Source organism: Ictalurus furcatus, chromosome 24 (genome assembly GCF_023375685.1).
Source record: "Ictalurus furcatus strain D&B chromosome 24, Billie_1.0, whole genome shotgun sequence".
NCBI classification, from domain to species: domain Eukaryota; kingdom Metazoa; phylum Chordata; class Actinopteri; order Siluriformes; family Ictaluridae; genus Ictalurus; species Ictalurus furcatus.
The window spans coordinates 2,740,012-2,754,819 of NC_071278.1; the positions used below are offsets into that span (position 1 = coordinate 2,740,012).

Here is a 14,808-nt window from a genome sequence, read left to right on the forward strand (position 1 = left end):
GCAAGAGCATGTCTCGGATCTGGTGCTCGATGTCCGGCGGCTGGTCGCCCACGGCAACCTTGGTCATCCCCGGAAGGTCGATGAGGGTCAGGTTCAACACTGACAAACAGAGAGAGAGAGAGGGAGAGAGAGGTTTCCTTATAGATTATAGAAAGCTGTGTGTGTGTGTGTGTGTGTGTGTGTGTGTGTGTGTGTGAGACAGAGACAGAGAGATATACCGTTAGGTGAGTAGACTCTCAGGTTGATGGGAATGGGGGAGATTCCCTTATTCGAGCCTGTGATCCTGTCCGTCTCGGCCTCGATCTCCGACCGAACTTCCTCAAAGTCCACAAACTTCTTCCCTTTACAGTGCAAGAACTCCGCATACTCTGAACACACACACACGACCTTCTTGTTAAACTCAGGGCTGTGAGGAGTGTGTGCGAGTGTAGGGTGTGTGAGCGAATGTAGGGTGTGTGAGTGTGTGTGAGAGTGTGAGATTGTAGGGTGTGTGTGTGTGTGTGTGTGAGAGAGTGGTTGATCTGAGAAAACACACTAACCTGCTTTGTTGTTGATTAGCTGCAGAACGAGAGGCCTGCGAGTGACGATTCCTGAACCACGGGGGAGAAAATCCCTGCAGAGACCGAGAGAGAATTTCAGTAGACAATAAAGCAACGCTCAGCTGACATGAGAGAGAGAGAGAGAGAGAGTGACTGAAAAAAACAGATGGACAGACAGACAGACAGAGGGAGGGTGGAGCAAACAGACAGGAAAAGAGAGAGAGAGAGACTGACAAAAAGAGAAGCCAGAGAGACAGACAGATATAGAGACTGGGGCAGAACGACAGACTGACAAAAAGAGATGCCAGACAGACTGAAAAGGACAGACAGTCAAAGGCAGACAAAAATTCAGACAGGTAAAGACAGACAAAAAGAGAGGCTGAGACATACAGACAGACAGAGAAGCTGGGGCAAACAGTGAAAGACAGACAGAAAGACACACAGACAGGTAAGGACAGACAAAAAGAGAGGCTGAGACAGACATTAAGGTTAGGACAGACATGGAGGCTGGGGTAGACAGGGAGACGGGCAGACAGACAGGGAGGCTGGGGCAGACAGGCAGGGAGGCTGGGGCAGACAGGCAGGGAGGCTGGGGGAGACAGGCAGGGAGGCTGGGGCAGACAGGCAGGGAGGCTGGGGGAGACAGGCAGGGAGGCTGGGGGAGACAGGCAGGGAGGCTGGGGGAGACAGGCAGGGAGGCTGGGGGAGACAGGCAGGGAGGCTGGGGCAGACAGGCAGGGAGGCTGGGGCAGACAGGCAGGGAGGCTGGGGCAGACAGGCAGGGAGGCTGGGGCAGACAGGCAGGGAGGCTGGCAGACAGGCAGACAGGGAGGCTGGGGCAGACAGACAGGGAGGCTGGCAGACAGACAGACAGACAGACAGACAGACAGACAGGCAGGCAGGCTGGGGAAGACAGACAGAGAGTAATGAGCAGCATGTGACAGTCACTCAGAAATTCAGTTTAACTTTCTGTCCCTTGTGCATCAAAATATTCTTGTAGGAAGGAAAACAGATCACAGCTTCAGTTTTATTGTCTCATGAGCATCTCTGTCACCATGAACACACACACACACACACACACCATACATACATACACAACACAGACAGATGGCGTCCTGCCACCTGCATGAATTAGTTATAAAGCCTGCTGTACAGAGAGCAGCGTTGTGTGTGTGTGTGTGTGTGTGTGTGTGTGTGTGTGTGTGTGTGTGTGTGTATGTGAGAGTGTGTGTGTGTGTGTGTGTCTCCAGGCTGCCAAACTCTTCAGCGATCAGCCTGCATCATGACGGTGTGTAAAGTATCTCCTCCCGCAGGGTCTGACTGAAACGATGGAATCCGTTCTCTGGCGTTTGGCTCCTCGACACTACGTGAGATTTCCAGCAGTTTTCCAATTAGCACCTGATCAAACAGGTGAACGTCTGACACACGGCAGCGCCTCACGTCAACGCCACGCTACACTGAAACGAGGACAAACCTCAGCCTCGGGGGGGGGGGGGGTAACCCTAACCCAAGGACATGTCCAGGTCACTTACACACAGAGATGGTTCACACACACACACACACACACACACACACACACACACACACAGACGCTGTTTTCACTGACATAACACAGCTGGCCACATCCACATCTCAGTCACATCACTCAGCACACTTAATGTAAAGCACACACCGGGGTATGTGTGTGTGTTTGTGGACTGAGACACACACACACACACACACACACAGAGAGGGACACACACACAGAGAGGGACACACACACAGAGAGGGACACACACACAGAGAGGGACACACACACACACACACACACACACACACAGAGGGACATGGACACACACACACACACACACACACACACACACACACACAGGTGTACGCACACACACACACACACAGAGGGACACACACACACACACAGAGGGACACACACACACACACACACACAGAGAGGGACACACACACAGAGAGGGACACACACACACACAGAGGGACACACACACACAGAGGGACACACACACACAGAGGGACACACACACACAGAGGGACACACACACACAGAGGGACAGAGGGACACACACACAGAGGGACAGAGGGACACACACACACAGAGGGACAGAGGGACACACACACACAGAGGGACAGAGGGACACACACACACACACACACACACAGAGGGACACACACACACACACACACAGAAACACAGAGAGGGACACACACAGAAACACACAGAAACACAGAGAGGGACACACACAGAAACACAGAGAGGGACACACACAGAAACACAGAGAGGGACACACACAGAAACACAGAGAGGGACACACACAGAAACACAGAGAGGGACACACACATACACACACACACACAGAGAGGAACACACACACACACACATACAGAAACACAGAGAGGGACACACAGAGAGGGACACACAGAGAGGGACACACAGAGAGGGACACACAGAGAGGGACACACAGAGAGGGACACACAGAGAGGGACACACAGAGAGGGACACACACTTCCAGGGGAAAAAGGGCAGGGTGGGTTGTGTCCATTATTCATGGTGTGTCAGGCTGAGCAGATTGTTTCTCATCTCATGTATTATGAAAGCACAAGTGAGAAAGCAGAGCAGGATCAGACAGAGAGCCGGACTGAAGCTCCACTCGCGTCCTCTCTCTCCTCCGTCCTGAGACTCAGCGTGCGCTTTCATCACCGAGGGCGAAAAAGACACAAACCTCCAGCTCCTCTTCCTCTCAGTATCCAAACCCTGCAGCACGATTTACGCCCTAATACGCTAAGAACCCTGAACAATCACAAGGGCACCAATCAGGCAGATCTCCGGCCACAGTCTCCGCCCACACAGGATTACACAGCGGCCACGCCCGAGCCAGGCTGCAGAGCGAGATATGAAAATAAGAACACCACGCTGTTATCAGGAAAGATGACATCAGCCTCGCCATAAAACAGCCGACAAGGAGACCTCGGCTTTGCTCAGCGAGTGAGAAGGTCATAAGGAAGTGAACGACCTCCAGTGACATCATCAATTCAGCACAAAGGAGAGACCGGTCTAAAAATAAAACCCTTATTTGTTCAAAGCTGCTGGGAATTTTCGCCCTCTCTGGCCTTTGTTTCTTCGGCTTAATTAAATCCCACAATTTATGTCGTCATGGTTACAGTTATCTCACCGCTGATGTCTTCAAAATCCTGATTATGATTATAACACGCATTTCCGTCTATAAATAATCACGTGGAGCCTCTCCCAGGGAACTCGGGGCACAAGGCGGGGGACACCATGGACGAGGTGATCTATCGCACGGCGCAATCGCACACATTCACACACTATGGACACACAATTTGGAAATGTTAATTGGCCTACAACGCATGTGGAAGGAAGGGGAGGAGACTAGATTCCCCGGAGGAAACCCCCGAAGCCCCGGGAGAACGCGCAAACTCCGTGTACGCGGGGCGGAGGCGGGAATCGATCTCCCAACCCCGGAGGCGCAAGGCAAACGTGCTAACCACTACGCCGTCGTGCTCCCGACCTAAAAATATCGTTTTAAATAATTTATTGTAAAACAAAACCGTGAGGAAGAAAACGTTTAACATCTTGTTGCTTTCTCCTCTAGGACTAATGAGTGTGCCCTGTTCCCAATACCAGTAAATGCTTATCGAGGAATTTGTTTCAAACAAATGCACAGGAAACGCAAACTGTGTGGATTTAAAGAGCACCTATTGTGGTTTTGAAACGTGCATAATTTTGTTTTAAAGGTCTCATATAACTGATTTACGTGCATCCGAGGTCAAAGAACACTTTAACGTGCTCGTAATTTAAACTGCAGCATTACCTTTTTTCCCCCCAGTGTCACAAACGACTCGTTAAATGATCCGTTCTAAATGATTCGTTCTAAACTCCTCCTTTCAGAGAGCATACTCTGCTCTGATTGATCAGACGTCCCAGTCTGTCGTGATTGGTCCACCGCTGTCAGCGAGCGGCCGATGAAGACCAGAGGCGGGGCTTTTTGTTACAAACCTACGTAGGTTTGTACAGGAAGTAAAGTCTGGAATCACTAACGACTCGATTCAGCTGTTCAGAATCGATTCCTTCTTTTGGGAGTCAGTAACTCCGTGTGTCGTGCGCTTTGATTTTTGAAACTTTGCAGACTTTTTACATTCACAAACAGCTACGTATATAACACACTACATGAAAGGGAATATTTGAAAAAGCATAAGAGGTGCACTTTAAATGGATCTTTCACTCTACCTCAGTAGAGTTTCGGTACGGAGAAACGTAGGTTGCTGTTGCATGATCTTGGCGTTGGGACATTTTTGGGAAGTCACAGTCGGACACGATAGTGACCAGAACCACTGGAGTAGAGAATTTTTGAAAAAGATCAACAGTGAGGTAATTGTCCAACCAAAACCGTGACGAACTGCAAAACCGAAACAAGACTACTACTACTTGTACTACACCATCTTATTTTGTCTAGTCTCTCCTCCTCTCTTTCTCTCTCTCTCTCTCCTTCACTTTCAGACCATCTCACTCTTTTGCACACACCTCTTTCTGGGAAGACATTATTTTCCCACCGCTGAGTCACAGCAGAGTCAGTCACACACACACACACACACACACAGCAGCTCTTTATGGACACAGAACAACACATCCGGCACACATGCACGAAATCAAGTCCAGTTTTACAGCACGATATTCCCAGTTTACAACGTTATCATGTTTTACTGAGAAGGTTTAAATATATTAATTGTTTAGTTAGCCGAACAGCTCGATTTAGCAAGTAGCATTATGAGAACTTATGAATAGGACTCAAAATTCCTCTCGGATATCCTTAGCCCATGTTAATTAGCTGACTAGCTTTAGAAGAGGAGATTATAAAGATGTTTTTTTTTAAAAATACTCTCAGAAATCCTGATATATTAACTAACGGTAGCTGGATATAATCAGCAATCGACTTGTGGACGTTTCCTCTCAGAAATCCTGTTAAGTTTGTTCATTTGAGCCACCTGGTTAGCATTAGCAACAGAGCGTATAAAGATTTAAGACTGTGACAAAAATCCATGAATATGACTAAGAAATCCTCTCAGAAATGACTAATCCTGTCCGGTTAGCTCATTTTAGTTAGCCAACTGGCATTAGCAAATCCATGGAGATGATAAAGATTTAACAATGTGACACAAATCCCCTCAGAAATCCTGTCACATTAGCTCACGTTAGCTAGACGGATATACATATTAGCAAGTAAGATAACGAAGATTATGCAGTTATGAAATTTTCCTCTCAGAAATCCTGTCAAGTTGGTTAATTTTTGCCAGCTGGTTAGCATTAGCAATGGAGATTATAAAGCTTTAAGAATATGACCAATAAAACAAAACAAAAGCAAAAGCCTTCCAGAAATCCAGACATGTTAACTCATGCAAGCTGGTGAGACAAAATTAGCAAGTATGATTATGAGCAATGGCATTTTCCTCTCAGAAAACCTGTCAGGTGAGTTAATCTTAGCCAGCTATTTAGCATTAGCAATGAAGATAGTAAAGGTTATTAAGGACAAAAATCTATTAAACCTTTAATAGAAAAGAATTCCTCTCAGAAATGACAAATCTAGTTATTTCCTTGGCTAACTAACTTCAGCACAGATGATAAAGATTAAAGACTGTGACTAAAATCCATGAATATGACTAAGAAATCCTCTCAGAAATGACTAATCCTGTCAGGTTAGCTCGTTTTAGTTAGCTGACTAGCATAAGCAAAGGAGATTATAAAGATTTATTCTTTTTTTAAATACTTTCAGAAATCCTGTCATGTTAGCTCACGTTAGCTAGCTAGATAAAATTTGGCTAGTAAGATTTTGGCCAGCAGTTATGGACATTTCCTCTCAGAAATCCTGTCAAGTTAGTTCATCTTAGCCAGCTGGTTAGCATTAGCAATGAAGATGATAAACGTTTATGAACGTGATACGAAATCTGACAGGATTTCTGAGGGGATTTTTGTTATCTAGTGCACTAGTGCTAGCAGTGAAGAAAATATAACTATAAGAGATGAAAGACACGTACATAAAGAGGGAATTATGGGTGATGTAATCTCGTAATTGCGAGCAATACAGTCAGAATTGCGAAATGTAAGACGCAATTGTGAGAAATAAAGTCGCTGTTATTGTTTAAATAATTTTCTCCGTGCCGGAAACAGGCTTCCTGTGTGTGTGTGTGTGTGTGTGTGTGTGTGTGTGTGTGTGTGTAGGATTTGACACAAGTTCATGATTAGCAAACGCAGTGTGTAGACGGTCACAATTTCAACAGCTTTGCTGCAATGAATGCTGTGGTTAAGTAATTATCTCAAGGAGAAAGCCTCCTGAAAGAGACCAGTGTCATTGTGAGACACACACACACACACACACACACACACACACACACACACACACACACACAGAGACAGAGCTCCTCCTCAGGGATGTCATGCTGCCATTACAACCAGTACTCTGTCTCACACACACGTTACTCATGCAGTGTGCGTGCGCCTGTGACCAAAAACACCCTGCGTCACACCATGAAATAAAAGGATGACATAAGCATTACAAACACACACACACACACACACACACACACACACACACACACACACACACACACAGCTATTGAGGAAGCCGAACAGCCAGGACTATGAGCTATTATACAACACGAAGATTTCACAAACGTGTACTGATGATTTTCCTATAACCAGCACCACCCAAGACGTTTGGATTCCCCTTAAACCACAGCAATTTGCCAACGATTACGATGTTTTCTTTATTAAACAACGACACTCCATACTTTTTATCCATTTATAGTTACATTTTATGTTGTGGTGCATCTGTCACACAAGTTAATTCCTGTTCTCACTTATGCTACAGCAGCTATAACCGGAGTCTTTCCCCTCACGCTTTTTTCTCTCTCACTCTTTAAGTTAATAAGATTTTTTTTTTTAACTCAGCTCGTCATGTTATTGAGAAACTGCTGTGTAAACTCCTCCGTCAGAATTTATTTATTTATTTATTTTTAAACAGCTTTGCGGACGAGCTCTTACTGTTAAAAAGTGCTGACACTGGAGACTCCTTCCGTAAATGTTAACTAAACACATTCCTCATATCCGAGTCTGGTTTTGCATCGTCATGTTCGCAGCGATTTATTTAACAGCAGCTGAATTTGTCCATATACCATAACTATTTCCCATAAAATCCATCCATCTGTCCATCTTCTGAATCGTTTATCCTACGCATGGTTGCTGAGGAGCCCGGAGCCTATCCCAGGGAACTCGGGGCACAAGGCAGGGGACACCATAAATATGAGATATTATAATTATATTATAAACCCCTGTTGTATACACTCTGATTTAACAGTTTAATATTTAACTCTATTTATATTTGTAAAAACAAATAGGCTAAATAAATAAACGCCAGGGTGTTTGAAAGCTTTTATCAAACTGAAATCCTGCAGTTCATAAGAAACAGATCATTATCACTATTTGTTATGTGGAATGTGTGCACTGAAGGGATCGTACATAAAAGCTGTGTTGTGAGTGTACACACCTCAACCGACCTTCATTTGTTGTAGAGACGGGACTCTTTTCAGCAAGTCGGGTCAATTGACTCGGCTCAACGACGGCAGTCGACTCTTCTGCCTCGCAGTTGGCTCAGAGCCGTTTTTGTGCAACAGAGGGCGGATTTTCGTTGAAGCGATGACGTGGTGTACGCCGTATTTCATCGCTATATCTAAACGCTGACTGTACGGGCAGACGAAGAAAAGCCGGTTTTATTCCGTTCACTTTAATTAACAAAAGCAACAGCAAGCATGACCGCTGTCCTGACCAGGAGGAAGCGCTTGCTGAAGGTGAAGGGATTCAAGCTACGGGGTCGAAAACAGGTTTCCATGGAAGCATTTCGATGAAATTATACCGCAAGACTAACCCATATGTTCACGTCACAACGTGATCAGTCATCTTCTCGGACACGGGGCCTGGATTTCAGCGAAAGCGAGGTTCTCTCAATCTCTACGCAAATTAGGTACAACGTGGAAAAGCGACAAATCCCGACGATTGGTCCGAACGGTTCCTCGGACCAATCCTACAGCGCGTGTGGTCCGATGTTTCTTCAGTTCCCGGCTCAGAACCTGCGATTAGTTCCCGTTTACCAAATTTACGCTCCCCTCAACTCGTAATTTCTATTAGTCTCGTCAACCCCGAGTTCAGCAAGCGACGTCCAATCAACATGGCCGCTCACAGCATCAGCGGTAAACGCGGTAGTACTTTTTCGCGGTAGTACTCGCTTTACATCGGTCGACATGCAGATAGTATTCGCTTGTTAAATCTAAAAAACCGCTGACTATACGGTATTCGGAGTTTTTGAGGAGGCATCTTGAACGCAAGGAGGTCGAAAACGACATCATTTCGAGTTCCGACTTCCGGGGTAAGTCAAATGCAGCGTTATAGCTCGGCGTTATGTAGCGATGAGCGATGTAGAAAAACAAATGGAACGATGTGCATCGTAGAAACGTGCGGATGCTTATGAACATCGTGTAGATGAGCATTCTGGAGGTCCCGATCTGCGCAACCCATCGAGTTAAAATAAACAGATCGCTCAAGATCATAATGAATGACACGCATTACATGTTATGCATTATGATCTTGAGCGATCTGTTTATTTTAACTCGATGGGTTGCGCAGATCGGGACCTCCAGAATGCTCATCTACACGATGTTCATAAGCATCCGAGACCAGCCACAGGCCGCCACAGGACCACAACGAGACCAGCCACAGGCCGCTGTGAACTACGGTGCCCGAGAAAGAGGTCGTGGAATAGAAGACGGACATTTTAGCAGCTTTGGAGCTCTATTTTCACTGCTACGGATCTCGTTCTGTTTCACTCGGGTCACAGACTTTGTTTACTCGCTCAGATTTCTGGGAGAATTCATTCATTCATTCATTTTTACGATTCAGGTGAACCTGTGCTACATTTAGTCTGCAATATTACGCCTGTGTTTGCAGCCATTTTGGATTTATTTAGTGATATACAGATAAAACTGCACGTTGTTTTACACTGTTCATGATTCAGAGTCTTTTCAGTCATTTTGCCCTTTCCAATTTTGTATCAGAAACACTCAGAGAATCGAATCGAACAGCCGAAGCCGGCATCGTGAGTCGGATCGTGACGCCCCTAAATGTAACCGTGGTTTCGACTTATCCTGACAATAGGTATAGAGTACAGAGGAAGAACATCAAGCTTGGAAGGAAGTAGCAGAGATCGTCGGTGCCTCTGGCGAGTGAACGTAGCTAGTGCAGTTCTCTTGTTCGCGTAGCCAAGCACGTAAGCGTTAAAATCATAAACAATGTGTGTTGTGTGTTTCGGTCAGTACGGTTTTTAAAAAGCTGGATTGTACACGCGACGGAACGACGCTACTCTGTCCTGGTTACCGTTACTACCGTCATCTGACGTTATGTGCTATTGCTTAGACGTGCGTTTTCATGTAACTAACCTCTATTCTTTTTATGCTTCGATCGTCGTGCTTCCTTTTTACTCTTGTAAATCTTATAAATAAAATGCATTATTATTATTATTAACACCAATAAAAAGACAGAAAATTCAACTGATATCAAAGCTGCAAGTCTGTATCTGGTTTCGAGTGTTCAAACACGCAGTTAACAGTTTAAAGCGTCAGTATGTGAACACAGAACTACGCCCGGAGAAAGGATATATATCTGATAGTATTTTGATTCAGAGAGCAGCACGAGAGGAAAAAAAGCCTCAGGAGCAGCAGCTTTTACACTTAGAGATGAGAGAGACAAGAGAGAGGAGAGAGGAGGTAGGACAGAGAGAAAGAGAAAGAAGGAGAGAGAGAGGGAAAGAAAAGAGAGGAGAGAGAGAGAAAGAGAGAGAGAAGAGAGAGAGAGAGAGAAAGAGAGAGAGAGAGAAATAGAGAGAAAGAGAGAGGACGGAGAGATCATTCCTTTCCATAACTACTTTGGACAGGTATATCTCAGGTTTGCAGATTAAATCTCTTTTTACACCGGAAGCGACGCTGGCCGTGCGACAGGTCTCGACTTCGCCTGGTTTTCGTTTTTACACCGAGCGCTGCTCTCACACGCCGCCTTCATTTCTGTGTTTAGAAAACACACGATTTTTTTTTTTTTTAAATAACTTATCTGCTACTGTCGATCTGAATTTCTAGTTGTTACACGAAAAAATAAAAAACAATACCGATAACGAAAGGTTGAGAACGATATGGATAATACATGGTCCTAACGCCCAGCCCTAACAGAAACACACCGCCCAGCCTCCCCGCCGCCGTCCAATGTAAACGTTTCTAGAGCAATCGCCGCCTGGAACCACAGACCTAAAGCTTTTCCAACTCGCACAACCCTGAAGGTCATGAACAGGACGTTACGACTCTGCCGTCACTGCAGAAGGGATTCTTCTTGGTACGAGTCTGGTGCCTGAGCAGCGCCAAGTCCCGCCCACTCCGATCACACCTGCGTTAAGGTTTAAAAGATACGAGTGGGTGTTCGAGCAGTTCATGGCTTCAGCTGTGTCCATGTGTGTGTGTGCGGCTGCTAGTGTGCACAGGGTGGGGCTCGACACACACTTATTCCATAGCTACAAAAAAAAAAAAAAGACCACACACACACACAACCTGCTGAACAAGCTGCTTTAGAGGCCACTGGATGTGTTACATGGCGTATGTGTAGGACACAGGGACACGCAGGAGGTCACGCCAATCAAAACCAACTGAAATAATAATAATAATAATAATAATAATAATAATAATAATAATACTACATCTTGTCCAGTTTCACTCTACACACATTCAACTCCTCAACTACAACCTGTTTGACACGTCCCACAGCATTAAACGTAACAATAAACGGATAGAAACTACATGCCGTTCTTTGATGAATAAACAAACATTCGCGATCGTCTGCAAATGGCTCTAGTACAAAAGGAATAAACACGCTCCAGGACAGGCCGCCATAGGAAAATAATCGCCCTCGTCGTGTTAACGGAAACTGCACGTTGTCACACCGGCCCGTCGCTGATCAGTTTCCTACAACGGCACGAAGCTGTGTGCTTTATTCCAGACTCATCAGAAGGTAGTACAGGTTATAACCGAGATGATGACTAGACGGGTGCGTAAACGAAACCCTCTGGACACGTCTCTTCACCCCCGAATAAAAGCGGTCGAATCATTCCCGGATCCCTGGAAGCGTGTATAAATCAAACATCGTTACAGCTCGAGTGAGCTGATGACGGCACGGCTAGACAGACAGACAAAGAGGAAGAGGAAATGATAGCAGGGTGCTGAAGGGTCTGAGAGTGCACGGATCACAGGGTTTTCTCTCAAGGGTTTTCTCTTGATCAAGATAGTCCCCGAGTCATGAAATAAAACATGAAAGAAGCAGTGATTCAGCAGCTCATCTAGATGAAGCGTGTGTATATATATATATATATATATGTGTGTGTGTGTGTGTGTGTGTGTGTGTGTGTGTGTGTGTGCCACAGGTTGCTGTTTTGCCTGGGTGTGGCTGCAGTAAAAGGCCTCCAGAGTCCAAACTATTTACCTGCTCGAGCCAGAACACCCATTTGATACACCTGAAAGATTTCAGCTCACAATACACACTTTTTCATGGCGCTGAAAGGCTTCACAAAAGTCTAAGCGAGATCGTTATCAAAAGAGCCATCGCCTGTTTCGAGTACTTCCTATTTTGCGGTGCTGTCCACTCGTAATGTTATGCAAAAACCCTTTTCATATTCATGCGAAATAGGAAGTCAGAGTAACGGCGGGTCGAAGCACTCGAGTGATCTACACAACAGCCAATAGGGGTCAAGACACGCCAAGCCACGCTCCCGGAATCGAAACAAACTCGAGAACAGCTTTTCGAACTAGCTAACCATGGAGAACAGCGAAGAGTTTTACAAGAGGCTTTTTTTTCCCCCCTGACGTCCACTTTAACTTTAGATATCCTAGACCGAGCGAGAGTCGCAGGGTCGTCACACGGGACGCCTCTGATGCTTCTGACTCTTAGACCAAGCGATATCGCCGACTCTTCGTGACGGATAAGCCTCGACGGCGTGTAAAGACTGAACTGCGCCATAAAGGCATCGACACACTCCGACACTCGAAAAGTCACATGACCTCTGACTCCAACCGTGTTCCCAATACAGACCTTTTTTTTCCTCTCTCCACTAAATGGGAACAAAAGTAAAAAGTAGTGAGAAGATTCACAAACAAATAAAAACAAACATTGCTGCTAAGGATCTGCTACTGTAGAGCAAGATGCACCCTAGAGGGGTGGGACTTATGCAATCTTGCGAGCATTTCATTGGACGAAAACAAGACTAGTACACGATGAGTCATGGGGGAAGAAAAAAAAACATTTTTTAAACTCATTTTCCACGAATTGAAGACATAACTCTTCGTTTTTTTAATATACAGACTATCGTATGGGTGTCTATAAAAACCAAGGCACAGCTCTGAACCACACATTGTTGTATTTTATTATATTAGCTGCCTACCTAGCTTAAACTTAAAACTACTAGCTATGCTGCTAACTGCTATGCTGTAAAACCAGTCCTGCCGCAAGAATGGTGAGTGTGCGTGACATTATAGCACGTTAAACACAAAAGTGAAACTTTGTTCGAACCACAATAAACCGAATGTTTATCATATATCAAGGCCAGCATGGAAACAGGCCACCTTCAAATTTCCCTTTCTCGCTCGCTGCGCAGCTTCCGCCTTGTACGCTCGTTGCGTGCGTCCGCTCTTCCCGTTCCAACGGACGGCGCTTACGATAACTGCGTAACTGCCGTTTGTGAATCCCATACAAAAAAAAAACAAAAAAAAACACAACGAGTCCATGACAATCGACTGCCTAAAAACCTAACGACGACGAAATGTACAGAAAGGTGAAAACAAAACACGAGCCAACACGCGTGAAAGACTGAAATAGTTCTGTATAAGCAGGTTTTTACTTTGAGTTTAGCAAGTTGAAAACAGGAAAATGGTAACGAAACCAACCTGCCGACGAAATTTTCCAAAACCGAGCTCTTTCCGGCGCTCTGTCCTCCCACCACGGCGATCTGGGGTAAATCCAAATTGCAGCTCTGCCCGATGGAACTGAAAGCATCCTGAAGTTTATTGATCAGGGGGATCAATTCCTCCATCCCCCGGTTCCCCATGGCTTCAGCTGGGTTCGGCTCGGCTACACTCGGCTCGGCTCGGGCTCGTCTAGCAAGGTGCTCGGGTTACTTCCAAGTTCCACCCTTTAATCACTTTCAGTCATCGGTCTGTCACTGAAAACACATAACTTCAATAATTTAAGGGACACTCAGAATCATTTGCTATTCGCAGACGTCACTGTGTGTGAGGTTAATTTAACTGTAGTCAATCGGTGTTTCAAAAAAAAAAAAAAAAAAAAAAAAATCCTCACAAAACAAAAAAACTTCCAGCGACCATCCGGTCAGGCGACATCCGACTCTCTGCCGGTGACTTTAAGCCCCGCCCCCTGTCAAGCTAACAGCCTGAAAAGCGACTGGTCCTTTCGAATGCTTCCGGGTTTGTTTCTTTCTTCCCATTGGTTCATTCCTCGCGCAAGCGTGAGTCCTGCGCAACACGATTGGTCTGAAGTGCCAATCTCACGCTAGTTCCATTACCGTATTTCAATCGAAATCTTATATGGCTTAATTCTTTATTTTTTATTTATTTATTTTATTATTTATTGTTATTATTATTATTATTATTATTATTATTATTATTATTATTATTATTATTATTATGCTAGTAAGATCACAATAACACATCAGCAAGCCAGGAGAACAGATGGAAAGAATTTTTTTTTTTAATTACGTATATAAAGCCGTTCACAGACACTTATATTAGTCCCAATTGACTCCCCAAGTCTTTGTACACAACAAAAGTTCTTACTGCTTTTAAGATTTCTGATAGACTCAAAATAACTTTTAACCCCCATATTATGTTGGGGAAATAAAGTTGTATCCGTTATGTTATGGGTCAGAGTGACTTCCACAGTTTAAAATACATACAAAAACAGCAAAGAACAACTTAAAAGAGTAAACCTTTTATGTCTCGGACAAGCCATAGGAAGAAATATTTGCATATAAGTTCATGACCTTAAATGAGAAAGTAAAAAAAAACACAAAAAAAACAAAGAGAAAAAGAGAGATTAACCATTTTTTTAGACATCTCAACTGTGGATAACATAATAGGAGGGTTAAGCTCA

At 44.9% G+C, this 14,808-nt stretch overlaps 1 protein-coding gene across 5 annotated transcripts in view; it reads right to left on the bottom strand.

The window, feature by feature from the left end:
* dnm2a (dynamin 2a) overlaps positions 1 to 13,960 on the bottom strand; it is a 49,003-nt gene extending 35,043 nt beyond the window's left edge. For 3 of the 5 annotated variants that reach the window (XM_053613464.1, XM_053613465.1, XM_053613467.1), the window contains exons 1-4: positions 13,587 to 13,958; positions 540 to 613; positions 219 to 368; positions 1 to 99 (exon numbers count right to left, since the gene is read on the bottom strand). The exon at positions 1 to 99 is cut by the window's left edge and continues 105 nt beyond it. In XM_053613464.1, coding sequence (XP_053469439.1) covers positions 1 to 99; positions 219 to 368; positions 540 to 613; positions 13,587 to 13,747 — 484 coding nt within the window. In that variant the 5' untranslated portion in view covers positions 13,748 to 13,958. Of the gene's footprint in view, positions 100 to 218; positions 369 to 539; positions 614 to 13,586 lie in introns of all 5 variants that reach the window. The other 2 variants (XM_053613468.1, XM_053613466.1) reach the window with 2 other exon arrangements.
* Positions 13,961 to 14,808: the final 848 nt, after the last annotated feature.